The sequence below is a fragment of the Pyrgilauda ruficollis genome, unplaced genomic scaffold (assembly GCF_017590135.1).
Source record: "Pyrgilauda ruficollis isolate IOZ18807 unplaced genomic scaffold, ASM1759013v1 scaffold2, whole genome shotgun sequence".
Lineage (NCBI taxonomy): Eukaryota > Metazoa > Chordata > Aves > Passeriformes > Passeridae > Pyrgilauda > Pyrgilauda ruficollis.
Genome location: NW_024519206.1, coordinates 27,806,589 through 27,821,558, shown reverse-complemented (window position 1 = coordinate 27,821,558; position 14,970 = coordinate 27,806,589). Strand labels below are relative to the sequence as shown.

General features: G+C 36.0%; 1 protein-coding gene across 14 annotated transcripts in view; it reads right to left on the bottom strand.

The window, feature by feature from the left end:
- Positions 1–3,205: 3,205 nt before the first annotated feature.
- Positions 3,206–14,970, bottom strand: part of CLASP2 (cytoplasmic linker associated protein 2) — a 145,909-nt gene continuing 134,144 nt past the window's right edge. For all 14 annotated transcript variants that reach the window (XM_041466164.1, XM_041466151.1, XM_041466157.1 and 11 more), the window contains 5 exons: positions 11,978–12,171; positions 11,041–11,169; positions 9,151–9,357; positions 7,914–8,030; positions 3,206–6,858 (listed from right to left, as the gene is read on the bottom strand). In XM_041466164.1, the coding sequence (XP_041322098.1) occupies positions 6,772–6,858; positions 7,914–8,030; positions 9,151–9,357; positions 11,041–11,169; positions 11,978–12,171 (734 nt within the window). In that variant the 3' untranslated portion in view covers positions 3,206–6,771. The remainder of the gene's footprint in view (positions 6,859–7,913; positions 8,031–9,150; positions 9,358–11,040; positions 11,170–11,977; positions 12,172–14,970) is intronic.

The window sequence follows — 14,970 nt, the reverse complement described above, 5'->3', positions numbered from 1 at the left end:
CAGGATATGCTCCTTTCCTCATGGGGTCTTGTCCCCTTTTAAGAAAGTCTGCATTGCAAGGAATTCCTGGTCTGTAGTTTGTTCCTCTATAGTCACATTCCTCACACCATCTACTTCTCAATCTCAGGATGCAGTAAGGTGCTGAGGTATGAGCTGAGGAATAAATGCCTTACTGACTTCACACCTTACAAGATGAAGCATGGCAAGTATTACCTTTGCTTTCTTCTGTTTCATCTGCTGCTTTTTAGGAAGACCATGGCATACAAAGAAACCTATGACATGCACATCATTTGTAGGCACTGAGATTTCGACAGCATCACTGACCAGAGAGTATTTTGATTTAACCCATTACGTCATACCTGAATCTAAACTAAAGTTAGCAGGTTTTTATGATGGTGGAAAAGGGTGGAGTCCATTTTATTTTAAGATGACTCAGAAGTCTGTAAAGGTGGACAAGTTCAAGTTGTTGTTATTATGCTATTCTGTGCTTGGTAGCCTAAAAATCAGTATTTGGACTCCCAGACTGCTGTGGCAATGTAGGCTGCCTGACACAGAAAACAGAGCTTCGTTATTTCTCAGTCCTAATGGACTGACTCCCTTTTACTTGTGCCTCTGCGGCAGCTTTGGTACCCTGCGAAGTCTAACATTTTCTAGCATTGGGCTGGCTTGGGTTTGTAAATAAAGTCCTCCAGTATCAGTATTTTCCTCTCAATTCCCAAAGCAGAAAGCAAGACATAGTGCATTCCAAGAAAATTCCCTTCCTAAAAACTTCACAAATCGCAAAGGGGCTTTAAGGTTTTTAAGGTTTTTCAGAACATTAGTTGCAATATACAAGGGGTTAATTTAAGTATATACACCTTGTCTTTTTCCTATTATTTTCTAGCAACCCTGCATTTTCCACCTCCTAACAGTGCAAAAATCTTCTTACATGGCTCAAGCAGTGGCTAATTAACAGATTTTTGAGAAAAGGCAGCCTCTAACAGTACTAGCTCTTCAAGTAAGGTTTTAAAAAGTTTAAGCTGGCACTTTCTGAACAATCAGGTAATAGCCAATTTAGATTTCTTCTCTAGGGCAGGTATAGGCTATAATAAATGGTGATGCATGAAAATTCCTTAGGGAAAGCAGGTAATTTTGTCTTGGAAAAGTATTTCAATTGATTAGTTGGCCAGTGTGGCCGTAGCTGTCATCTCAAAGATCAAAACCAGCATCAAACAGCTCAGAAATTCTTTAGGAAAGATACAACCATCTGTAAAGACATTTACTGTAGTGTAAAAATGTATCTGCATCAGTTTAAGTTGTGCTGAAAGGACACAAAGTAACAGGCCAGAAATCACTCTTTTTCCAGCTTAGAGGCTTTTTGTATTTGCACATCATTAGTAAGTTTCAAATGTATTATTTCAGACTAGCATATAAATTAATTTTGGGTTTTAAAACATGTTGATCTGCAGTTTCAAATGGAACACACATCCATTCCCCCACAAGCTTGCACTTGAGTTATTTATCCAAGCCGAGATGAACAGTCTCCTCATCTTCCCTGGTATTTTGACATGAGCTGTATGTGCTCAGGTTAAACACGCTGTGCTAAGAAACAGGTTTTCTCATATTTCCTCCCCCACCACTGCCCCCATACAGGCAGACCTCCTCAGCCCACGACAGACATTCATCCATTCTCTGGCACAGGTTTGTGAGTCCTTGGTGTTGCTGGAGGACCAGTCTGAGATTATTCCAGACAAATCAGATTGGAGAACATATTAGGGAAGCTCCCCCGTAGGTATTCTGCCACAGGCAGAGATGAATAGACGGTGAGGGAATACCTAAACCAGTCCAGCTGACTTATGAGAATATGCGTAACTTAAATCTGCCTATTTGTTTTTAACTGCTACAGGTGTTCCTTGGACAGAAAGGGACTGCTTTTGAATTTAGGATAGGTCAGGATTTTTGAATCCTGACATAAGGTTATCAGAACCATCTCCAGTACTGGCTGTAATATGAGTTTACACAGGTCCAAAAATCAGCATTGGTGGAAAATATCATGATCTAGGTAAGAGGATACTGAAAAAGAGAACTTGTAAAACTGTGATGCCCAAGATCAAGTTCAGTTACCTTTTCATCTCCTATCTGATATCAATGTAAGTGGGTATCAAACATTCACATGCAGGTATGTTCCTTTTTCCACTGAAGAAGTATTTTCCTTATTTCACCATCCATAATTTTTTCCAATCTTACTTCCTCAAAGTATTTCCACTAGGATCACTTATATCTATCTAAAATACATCAAAAGTGACAGAATTTTTATATTCAACAGAAATCACACAGTATTCAAAACTGCTTGCAAATTTCTTAGAAAATACACTTACTATCCTAAAATCCCATTAGCAAATGAAGAAACTTCTTCAACTGGGATAATCCAAGCTGCACAGCTTGGAAACTCTGAGCTCTTAAAGTACACTAAAACATAGAAACATTTACAAAATATAGGAAAAGAGTAAATAAAGTGTGATTTTTTGCCAGACTAGCACAATTAGTTCTTCAAGCTTCCCACATTTCTGAAAATCTTATATGTTTTAACAAAAAGAAGAAAACATATAAATTATGAAGCAAATCTTGAAAGTATGTACTTTTAATGAGTTGGAAAACTCATGTGGGGGAGAATTTAAAGATGCTTTCTTAACTGAGCTCAATATAAGTATTGACTTTTATCTTACCTGGAAGTAGACTGCAATTGCAAAACTCATCAGTTTACTGTTTTAATTGGGAGAATAACAACAGATATTGTTCTCCAGATAATCCTCCAGTTCCGAACTGCTTATGCATCCCCATCACATTGTTTATTGTTTGTCTGTGTTTGTGAAGTCCCAGCCTAACACAGTGCAAGTTATCACAGCCAGTGGAACCATTCTCACTCACCTCCCATAGGGAGTAAACTGTAGCATAATTCAACAGATTTATTTCTCAAAATTATTTTCTCTTTTATGATTGTTTCCAAAGGGACAATGCCACATTCAGCATTTGAATTCCTTTGCTGAAAATTCAAACTGTGAGCAGTTTAGGCCTGCATTCTCAATAGAATTTTTTCATGGGTATGTTTGTGACTTAAATGTTTAAACATGGATAGAAACCATTAAGAATATGTAAGTGTTTCAGGATCCAGATGTTTGTTCTTTTTGCTCTGTGACTCAGACCACAAATAATAAACACAACTCAATCTGTTCCAACCTTTATCTTCAAAAACAAACAAGCAAGCCAACTCAGGAAAATTTACATGATCAGCTCTCCTTTCAATTTACATTTATTATCCCAACTTCCTTGCTAAGACTTCATCTGAACATAATGTGTTACTCAAAATTCTTTAAAGCAAATGACATCCAAGTCTGAGACATCCACAATATTCATTTCCCATCCTGATTCTGCATGTAGCTTTTCTTCTCCTTCCTCTTTTTTAAAGCCCAAACACAACCTTAAAGAATTACATTTTAATAATCAAATTACTGCAATGACCTATCTTCACAGGATATTAGAAGGAACATATAGAAACCCTGTCTGAAAGAACAGCAACTTATAACTGTCCTATTTTTTCCCAGATCTTTATGCTAATCCATTAGAGAAACCACCTCCAGCAGGAACATAAGGCATGACTAATCACTGATTGAATTTAACTGAGCTAATATCTACTTATAATATAGGAAATGAAGGCAAAAAGCAATGCAGTGAATTTGATCAACTGGCAGCTGTGGAAATAATTTTCTTTCCAAATTCTTACATTCAGATGGGTTTATGTAATATAAATAGATTCTATCTGTTTACAAAGATAGCAACCCCATCTCTGCTGGAAACAAAACTAGTCATATCATAAGTAAAATATTCATTTAAATATATTGCATTGAGATTTTTAATACATGGGATATCTTCACTTAAAACATTTAAGGCGGCTTCAAAGCAAAACTGAAGAACAAACTTGGGGTAAATATCTTCCTCCCCCCTATCTGGAGCAAAATTTTTCAGTCATATAGGGGATAAAAAACGTATTTTTTGTTTACATGTAAAAAAACTAGGTTTCATCCAGAATATATACTGTATGTTTCAATAACTTACATTTTCAGTATGAAATAGCATCTTCAAAAAGATGACAAGTAACAGTCATCTTGCAATGGTTCTCTGAAAATAAATATTACCTATACAAAATGCAGGAATAACATACAGGGCTATTAAGCTTAGAATTTGTGCAATTTTTTGACACGACCTTTTGTATAATTAAAATGTAAAAACTACAAGAGTGCAGACTGAAAAATATGTTTAAATATTAAAAAAATAAAATGCAAATGATGTATAATGTACAAATAAATGAAATAATAAGCAAAAAATCTGCCCATATGAAGGAAGCTGTGTTCATAAAGATTCTATTCCATTTTTAAAAAAGTTGTCTAATATACCTGTATTCACAGCATGTTCTCAAATGCCAAGTCAGATTTAGTAACAAAACTATATAAAGAAACATCATTTGGACGCACAAAACATGAAGATAAATTTTTTTAACCAATGCTGTATGAATAACATTTATAATTTTTCTTATAGCATGTGATCAAATAAAACAGAAAAACCAGAATGTATACATTGCTAATCTTTTAAGTAATGTTATGTACATTTTATTGCCAGTATATGCACAACAGTAAGCATAGAACTATAAATACACAATGTAATTAAACAGTAGAAAACAACAAGGATGTTACACGTAACAAAGGAAAGAAGGAGGAGATACTATTTTCTTCATGTAGCTGCTAAAAAGGGCTAGCAATGAGTTATGACAGTCTTGGGTTTAAGTCTTTACATATATTTCTACAACTTGTCCTCCAAATAAATCTCTGCAATGTCATTGCTTCTTTAATAACCACATCTTAGCTCTTTCTATCGCATTCACTTCAAACTAAAGTAAAAACAACCTTTCATGTTAACTACAAGCATCTGACTTAATTTTTTATTAAGTTTTGTTTTTCAGGGTTCCTAGCAGGTAAAGTATGTAAGTAATTTCTTATGATATTTGGCTGCAACGTTGAAGAATAGTTTTGAATACACATTAAGTGATAATTTGGAAAAAAAAAAAATTTTTCTGTAGATAGTTCTTCTACTGGGTGCTATATGCAGCAGCTCAGTCAAAAGTTAGTCACCCTGAAGAGGTAGAGAGAATTTTAGCCTAGCATAGGTCATCATCCTTGGCACCACTATTTTCTCTCTTATCAGGATACACTTCCTCCAACTAGACAAAATCACAGTCAAAGGGAAAATAATGCCAGGAAAAAAAGTTCCACTATTCCTGGGAAGGGCACTGTTTCATCCCATTTCTCACTTAATTAGCTTGCTGCTTATATAAAAGAAAAAAAAGGAAAAAGAAAGGAAAAAAAAGGAAAAGACAACATTTAGGGACACATTTACTTATCTTTGTTCTCTTTCCATTATCAACTTCATAAATACAAAGAACCATTATTCACAATATACTAACTCTTTTTCAAAAATGGAAAAACAAACCCTTGAAACATTTCCACATCTTAATCCAGATGGGTCTTGAGGATGCTATTCAAGAAAACCATGCAAATAATTTGGTGCAGCTTTTCCTACTCATCCAAAATATATATTTTTCTTTAAATTAAAAGGTGGCAAGATCCATAGCATTTGTGACTATTCCCCCCTCCCCCCATTTAAATTCAATGCAGAAAAATCTTGGTGCTTTTCGGAAGATAAGGAATAAATAGTTTTCTGCACTGTTCTCATAAGATCCCATGTGAGTTACAATACAAGACTACTTGTTCCAGCAATTAGGTTGAGAGGAAACATTCTAGTGATAAAGATAAATACATACTGAGCATGCTTGGGCAGAGCACTCCATTCTGAAGCATCCTGCTTGAAGAACGAAAGGTGACAAGGATGGTTCACATCCATCAAGTGACCATGAACTCTGCTGCTCACCAGCAGGCTGCCACACTGTCACCAGCTCGGCAGTGCTGCCCTGGCAGGGCTGTCTCCCACATTAAGAGGTACTGGTTGTACCAGCCCTCTGCTGCGCACACGAAATTCTTATTTATGCAACAAACATACAACCAATGAACAATATCACTGTGACAGAACTGGATCGATCCAGCTTTCTTTTTATAGGCATATTTCTCAATCTCCAGAATATCCCAAACAAGCTGTAAATAAGATGATGAACCACCAACACAGTGAACAAGTCTCACTGCAGTTCAGACTAGTTCAGCCTTGTTTCACATCACTTCTTGTTTCTAGCAAAGGACATGATGCTCAAACAAAGCAGCAATAAAAAAGTAATGTTATCTGCAGCTGAAGAAAAGCAACAGAATTTATATTTTAACTTCTGAAGCTTAAAGCATACCTTTTTAATTAGCACTAAAAAAATCTTTTAATACAGTAACACTGGCAAAAGTTAATGGGAAGACACAGAGGATTATGAACAGGGTAACTGATGGATAAGATTATTTTAAATTTTTATTCTGTTTTGATCACCTGATGTTAATACTGTTTTTCCTTAGATTTGGAATAATTCTATTGCAACAGTCTCATGCAGGCTGAGGACAGCCACTGGTTAAAGGGAAAAAAAAAAAAACCCAAAACCCCAAACACAAAAGAAAAATAACAAAAGAAAGGGGGGGGGGTGTTGAACCAAAACAAGAAAAAAGTTCCAGAAGTTGCATGTAAGGATTTTCCTTTCACTGAAGAGGGCCTTGCCCTTCCTTTAGGAGACCTGGTTAGCTCTTGTCAGCTTCATTAGCTTTGTCCAGACATATCTGCTGCTGTATCCCCTGCTCCAGAGCCTGTTTGTGCACGTTTGATGTAAAGGTTCAATAATTTCATCTGCAAATTTAAGCCAGAAATTAACTCTGTTTAGTATTCGCAAGCTGTACAGACTGACTACAGGAACAGTACAACAAAACAGACATTAATCCTTTTTCTTTTCCCTAAAAGTCAAATTGTACTTTACACAGTTATTCAAAAGGAACATACATGCCAATGAAAACATCAAACACAACAAAATTTGTCACATGGAAACTGCTCAAGCCTCTCTAAGGATGTAAATAATATGATATAAAGTAGCTAGTTTAAGATAGATGGAATATTTTCTTCCAATTATATTGCTTTTCTAAGTATGGTAGTGGTTTGGGTGTCTGTATCTTCTAAGTTACTGCTGAGGTTTAAGCCTCTAGTCAGAGTTGCTAATATTGGTATGTACTAAAGCTTCCACTATTGTCTGGAGTCACTTGAAATACAATCACTGCCAGACACTATTTAAAGATAGAACTGTCTTATTCACAGATACACAAAATTAATTGTCCTGTTTTACTCCCAAGGACAAAGAGATTCACAACTAACCTACAGCTGTTTAGATGCAAAAAACTCCATGAAAAAGATGTCAATGAAGTCATAAATATCCTGAAATAAAAAGGACCAGAGACTGGTTCTTATTATTTCAAATTAGAGATACTGAAAAGACTGGTGAAAGCAAAATAACAAGGAGGAAGAATAAAAAGAACTGCTGTATGTAACATGGGCATACTATGTTCCCTGTTTTTGAATCAGAACTTGCATGAAAAGAAAGACAAGAAACACGGATAGAAAAGCCTGCTGAGTACAGCCATTATCACTGCTACCAGCATACAAGGAACTGACTGCATCAGAAGTAGTAAGAAACATAGTTTAGTAATTATCTTTACACAAAAGTTTGCACACTTGCATATAAAAGACCTGTGAACTCTCAGTTTTGAATATTTTACAGCAAAGCCGTATTAATACAACTGACAGTCTCTTTCAAGTATACACTTCTTTGAAACTTTCTGGCAATGGCAACCAAAATGCAAACTCAAAGATGCAATTATGAGCCAAGATTTCTTTGAACTGTATCTTCTACTTACTTTACTGCCAGTGAGTTGACTGAGATGTGGTTTAAGTTCATCACCAATTACTGCATGAATGGCTACAAGGCAGAAAACACATGCCTTACGAACGCTGCTCTCTGAGTTATCATAACCCTAGAAAGCAATAAAATTAACATTAATACCTTATCAGTTAATGATTGAAAGCCCCAGAAAGCTATTTACTATAATAAATACATTGAAGTCTATGGTAAATTAATGCCAGTGTAGCCCAATGAAGCATTCCAACAAAAAAACAAACACACTAATACAGAGCATGCAGTTAAAAAGCAGGCTGCATATTAATAACCATTGATAATCATTTTCCAGGGTGAATTTAAAATCCACACAGTCCTGTTCATATGTTAAACTGAAAACTGAGCTGCTGCCATGCAACAGGTTGAGCACATAAGAGAACTTTTCTAGGTTATACAGCTATTTACTTAAAGGAAAAGACCACTCACAATTTAGAGCTTCCTGGCTCTGAATGAAGAACTCTTTTAAAAGCTAAAGGCTCTTTTGCTAACCCTCATCTCATTCTTCCATTATTTTTGTTTCTTTTGCCATTTTTCTATCATTCCATGCCTGGCTGTCTCACTCAGACTCCCTTCCCAGTGGGCCCCTTCTCTGTCTCTATTTTCCTGCAGATGTATGACTGGATCACACTCATTAAAGACAGAAATCTGCAGATGCCAACTCTAAAGAGTTTTGATCTATGAAGGAAATTAATGTCTTCTGGTTCTTAAAATGATAAAAAAGTGGTAAAATTTTCAGTTTTAAAGACAAAAGAAGAGAAAACTTGGATATTCTTCTAATTTTATTTAACTTTATAAACTGCTCTTTTCTCTTGACTCCCAAAAGACCCAGCTGACAAACCCCTAAAATTATACAGAAAACACACACAATTTCACATCAAATTATGTAACTTGGAAAAAGTTACAAACAACAAAGAACTATCTTAGAACTGGAAGTATCCACCAAGCTTACCTATAACCAGGACTCTATATCCTACTGAGATTTCCTCAGTCCTAATCATGGTTATAATTTAGCTCCCTGCTAATCAAAGAGATTGTTCCCACTATTGAAAGTATTTTGGGTCAAGGCAGCCATCAACTATCAGATAAGTAAAATCCTTCATAAGAACCAAGTGGTAATGTTTTTAAAAAGTCTTTGCAACTCACATGTCTACAGTTTCTTTTTATTAGTCTGTTTTGTTTCTTCTTTGTTCTCTCCTTACCTGTATTAGACCTGGCACAATCTCTGGTAAGAGCTGAGTAAGGGTTTCTTTAGATACTCTTTCTATAACTTTTGTCTGCATTTTGATTGCAGCCAGATTAATGGGGTAATCTGCAGTTTGGATAATTGGACAGAGAACTTTGATGCACTGATCTGGGCTAATGGAAGTGGCCAGCATGGAAGCAGCTTCTTCAGCAGATCTCACCACCTAGTGAAAGAAAAAGACACAGAAAAGTGATTTGTGTAAGACTCTTACTCTGTGGTCTGTTTTCTGGCAGTAAAGGTCTTGAGCATGAAAATTTTCTATCAAGACCTCTGCAGTATTATAGAAATATGTAACAAGTTCAGCCACTGGACATAATTTTCTAAAACCACAATTCTTCTCCATATTCTGTGGCTACTATGCCCTTGGCAATACACATATCAGTTTTTCAAACCTGCTTGTTTAATGGGATCTGAAATTTCTATATTCTGCATACCCTCCAACTACATATTGAAATATCACCACCTTTGTAAGCCTGTAATTTCTTGTGTTGCCATTTGCTATTGCTTGTTAGGTCAGCGATCACTGATAAAACATGCTTTCGCATTCATTTCGAAGGTGTGTTTAATGACATGCCTAGATTGCTAATTGTAGAATCCAATCAAGCTGTTTTTCTTCCCCTATAATTTTGAAAGAAACTATGACAAGAGAGTACTTTAACCCTGAAGAATATGCAGAACAAGCAGAACAAGAATAATTATGTAGGACTTCAACAGGTACACAATCTCAAAACAAAGCAAGGGAACCACAGAGAAAATTAACATCTTATCTTCACATTGGTGCTGTGGTGGCATCTGCCATCTAACAAGAGGAACCACTGTACAGAATGAGTGGTACACAGTGATGTACAAAAACCTTCAAAATTTTCTCTCCATCCTTTACTCTCTCACTCCTAACACTCAAAACGATGAGAGGGAAAAAAGCACAGGAACAGAGAAGGAACAATGGGGAAATGACACTGTAATAAATACAGTGTATGAAACAAATCCAGAGAGCACAGGGAAAAGAGAAATGAGTATCAAATGAGTGATAAAGTCATGGGATGGAAGGAATTGCAGTCGACTTCAAAGCCTGAAACTCTACAGTAAATTCCACAAAGTGCCCTTGCATGGGGAACACGTAGTCATTTAGTAATAAACATGGATTCTTTCAACAGCATCAGTGACACTGATGTCAGAAGTTGAATACTGGGTTCATTATTGTATCTGTGTTTCCTACATTTACATGCATTGTCCTTTATTGTGTATGCAGGCATCACAAATCGCTCTGAGCAAGGTTACATTCAGCCTTCTCTTGAATCCCCTCACTGTTTCTAGCACAAGCACCTCCCCCACTGACATATTCCTGTGCATTTTCCCTTAACACCCCATGCAAAGCCACGCTCTCAACTGGAGCAAAATGGAAAGGGTTGACAATTCCTCGTCTTGTTTAGTGTCATCTCTCAACCATAAACCTCACTGCAATCCAAAAGCTTGTTTTACCTCTCTAGGACACTTATAGTTGGCTTAAGATGCCAAACAAGGAAAAAACACCTTTCAGTTATTCCTTGAAGAGCCATGGTGACACACTGTTGGTTACACAGTTCTGCGGGATGGCACCCAAGCCAATTGTTATTAGGGATGATATTAACCATTCAAGAGCTTTTAAAATTGCAGGGGATTTTTTTCTTGCATATCCATGTGAACTAATAATATCATTGTTATTAAACATATAATAATAAGCTCATTATTAAAAAAAATTACTTCCTCGGTAGGAACTGATCATTTCACATTTTCTGGACAGCTCTTTCATTTTGTAATAATTTTATAACAATAGAACCTTAAACAAATAAAATAACTGATTACTGACCTCCTTATGAGGATCCTTATGTGCTTCTAAGGTCTTCATGATTGTGAGCTCTGCATAATTCTTAAACCTCGCTGGCTGGTTTCTTAGAATTTCTCTTAGAACTTTCAGTGCCAAAGCTCTAATTGCATGCTAAAGATTCAATATTAAAATAAATGAGTTATGCATCTTTAAACAGACTTATGCTTTTAACATTTGTTCAGCTGCTGGAAAAGTCTTTCATAATGGAAAAAATATCTGATTATGCTTTGCACACATATACAGGCTCAATCTAGTGTTAACAAATGAAAGTAGGAAAAAAGTCTCTTCAATCTCTTTTTCTTCACAGAAAATTCAGGTGACATGTCATAAACACACTACTAAATTATTCTGACTTATCTATGCTACCCAGAAGTTAAGTTCCAAACACAAGGGCTGATAAAACCATCATGCAAATAAACACATTTTTAACTTTTTCTTTAAATAATTATTAAAAAAATCAAACACAAGTACTAGTGTCTTTTTGATACTGAGTAATTTCAGAAAAATGGCCTTTGTAGAGAACTATTAGATAGAAAGAACTCAGTCTCTTCACAACTAGTATTACTGTATTTTAGAAACAGATTTTTAAATGCTTTGCCACACATGATGTTTTGATATTCCAGATTCATTCAGGGGCTATAAACAGATAAGCTTCGAATCTCAGTGCAAAAATGTTTCATTTGATCTAATATGTCAGAATCCACAAATAGGAATCCTGGAGAAATTAAGTATCACTGATGTCCTTTTCACCATCAGAGGAATTGGACTTCATGGCATTTTTGTATTCCCACAGTTTTTTTGTTTTTTTCCACCACTAACTGGAATTTGTGCCCTTTCTACAACTCATACAAATGTAAAAGGTGCTGAAAATAAGTCATGTACTTTGTGAACATTCTGAACTGGATGTTTCCAAATTTACCTCTTTATCTCCAAGCGTTTCAAGCAGCAGAAGAAGTATTGTTTTGAAGTGCTCATCCCAAACACCAAAAGACTCTTCCTGAGTTAACTTCATGAGCTCATACAGGGCAGCCTTTCTTTCTTCAACTCTCTCATTATGGTTTGATAACTCTTTCAGTAGTTCTGCAACCAGATCAGAATGGTCCATGGGAGGCTCTGTCAAAAAGGAATGCACAAACACAGTTACTGCAGATAATAATAATAGTGCCTGTTGTACAACTAAAGGATATATTCTAGTATGACTTGCTCATTTTCGAGCATGCTTTTGTTTTTCCCCCCACATCTGCCTGTAAGAATTGCAGTCTGGCTACTACATTTTCAGTAACATTTCAGCCAACATTGCTGAACAAGATTACAATCCCTCCTAAACCCCTACAATGACACAGCAAAAGCTCCCTTGCAGGCTTAGTCTACTGCAGGAGTTTTTAGGCTTGCAGTACCCACTAAGTACTCTGCATCCTTTTAAATCTGATATATACAAGAAGGGCCATCTTTCCCATATGACCCTTCCATTCAAGATGAAAAAAATTATTTTCTCTGTTAGTATTACAGAATTGTTTAGACTTCTGTAAGCCATGTTTCCACAACAGCTAGGTTGCTAAAACAAACAGGGGGAAAAAAAAAGTACAACAATAGTTCTTGGTACAAAAGAGCTGAAATAAAGGCAAACCAGGGCTATTAGTCCCATAGATCCCAAAACCAATTCATTAAGAGATGGCTCTGGATTTTAGTTTTTATTAGAGAGGATACCATGATAATGGAAAAATACATTATTAATACAACCTGTATTTATAAACACTGGACTGCAAAACGGAGTGATCTGCAAACTGTCAAGAAACTTAAATATGGTCTTAATGAAAGCTGAGTGTCATCTTGAGTATCTTTATTCCATCATCGAGACCCATTTAGCCTTTAAGAACAGGAAGTATATAGCTTCCATCTATGCATTGAAACATTTGGATAAATTAACAGAAATATGCCTTTTCCTAAGGCATTGCACCTTTCCTGAAATGACTGAATGTATTAACTAACACATTAAATACACCCTCCATAACAAATTAATTACACCATACACTGAGAAATCACAACCCTTGAACATACAAATGCTGTACAAAGCACTTTTAAAAAGAACACAGTAAATGCTGAGTACTACAGAATTAAATATCTTAAAATCACACATCAGCTACTGTAAAAATCATGCTGCTTTTGAACCCCACATTCCTATTTGCATTCTGTTTTGCATGAATAAATAGGAGCACCAGCATCTGAAAGAAAACTACAAACACTTCTGCTGCCTCTGTGTTAATGGATGATTAATGTTTGACTAAAGGGCAGACTGAAATTGCATTAGGTCAGTTATTGTTTAAAGGAGATGTGCAGAATGGACAGTCATTTTTATGGAAGCAAGATGATTACTTTTACTGGCAGCACTCATACTTGTTCTACCAAACTGTAAGGATTATAGCTACAGCAAATCCAATTTCAGGGAATGCATATTGACACTTCATTAGCAAAACTACTCTCTTCTGTTTAAATAAAGTATTTTCATTGTAGTGTCATCTTAGATGAATGGACAGAAGGGTTAAAGAGACAGGGGAAGGTAATAGTCATGTCCATGCAGGAATAAGAGGAGGAAAGAAGTTCCAGTAGTGGACTACATAACTGAAAAACGTGAAGATAACCAAGAGGGATGTGCCTTTTCAGCTTGCCTTTTCCATTCCTTTGTATGACTTAGCACTTAGTATTTAATTTCCAAACATTCTATAGATAAGAATGGAGAAGGATAAAAGAAGTTCAAAGTCTACTCTCAAAATTTCTTTTTCAGAAAGGAAACAAAACACAAATGAAGAGGAGTAGATAGAACTCCTTCATTTGAATGAATTAAAATATACATTAGAGAGATAAATAATTGATGAAGAACAGCTCTTCTCAAACCAATCAAATAATATCCTTTTGACAGGACAAACAGCATAGGTTTAAAAGGGAACATGTAGGTATGTCCTGAATTTTGGAAGGATTTTCCTACTGCCACTCACAGCATCTTAATATAAAAGCTGTGCAAACATGATGGCCAATAAAGCAAATAAAGCAAGTGCAAAACTTGATGTATCACTTGCAGGTGACTGGATTATAAATGGCTTTCTATTAATGCAGCAGGATACGAGTGATGTCCTTGCTTGGATGTGTGCAGAGCCTGGTTCCGCTGGATGCATTTGTTAGTGCTACAAAGGAATGTGGAGCCAACTTAGAAAATCTGTAGATAACATCACTTTAGGAGCAATCACAAATGTTCTGAAGAAGAGAGTAAGAACTGAAAATTATCATGTTAAATCAAAGGAATGGTTTGAAAAAAAAAGATGCCAAGTGCAAGGCGAGACACTGAAGCAGAAATCTTAAGCCCATGTACAAACTGGGAGGTAAAAAGGAAGATGTTTGTAAAGTGCAATCCATGGAAGTAAGCTGAAATAAATAAGCTTCTTTGGAGAAGAGCACTGTTTTTTAAACAGAGACTGTGAACTGCTTTTAAGTCTGGAAGTGACTTGGAGAGCCAGGTTTCCCTATGCTTCAGATAAAGAGCATTTCCCTCAGGGAAAAAACAAAGTGGTTGGAAGATTTAGGCTGTTACTCTGAAAACCAAGAGAAGCAAAACACTCATCAATTGTGAATTATGTGAGGCACACTGTGGCATCTCTTCCACAGAAAATTTTCAACTGCCAGAGAAACTGTCTGTAAAATACAAATTCCTGCCCCAGTGCTGTTGACAAGACTGTAGGAGCAGCTAAGGTTTTCCCACCTGGCCTTGTATTTCCACATCCTTCTGTCAGTAATGCATGACAAGATAGCTGGGAATCCAGTACTAATGTAATTTTGTGTCAGGAACAAGCAGTAGTTCTGTGGAGTTTCCAAAAACTGGTAACTTATGTCAAATTAACCCTTCAGGTTTATGTGTGTAAT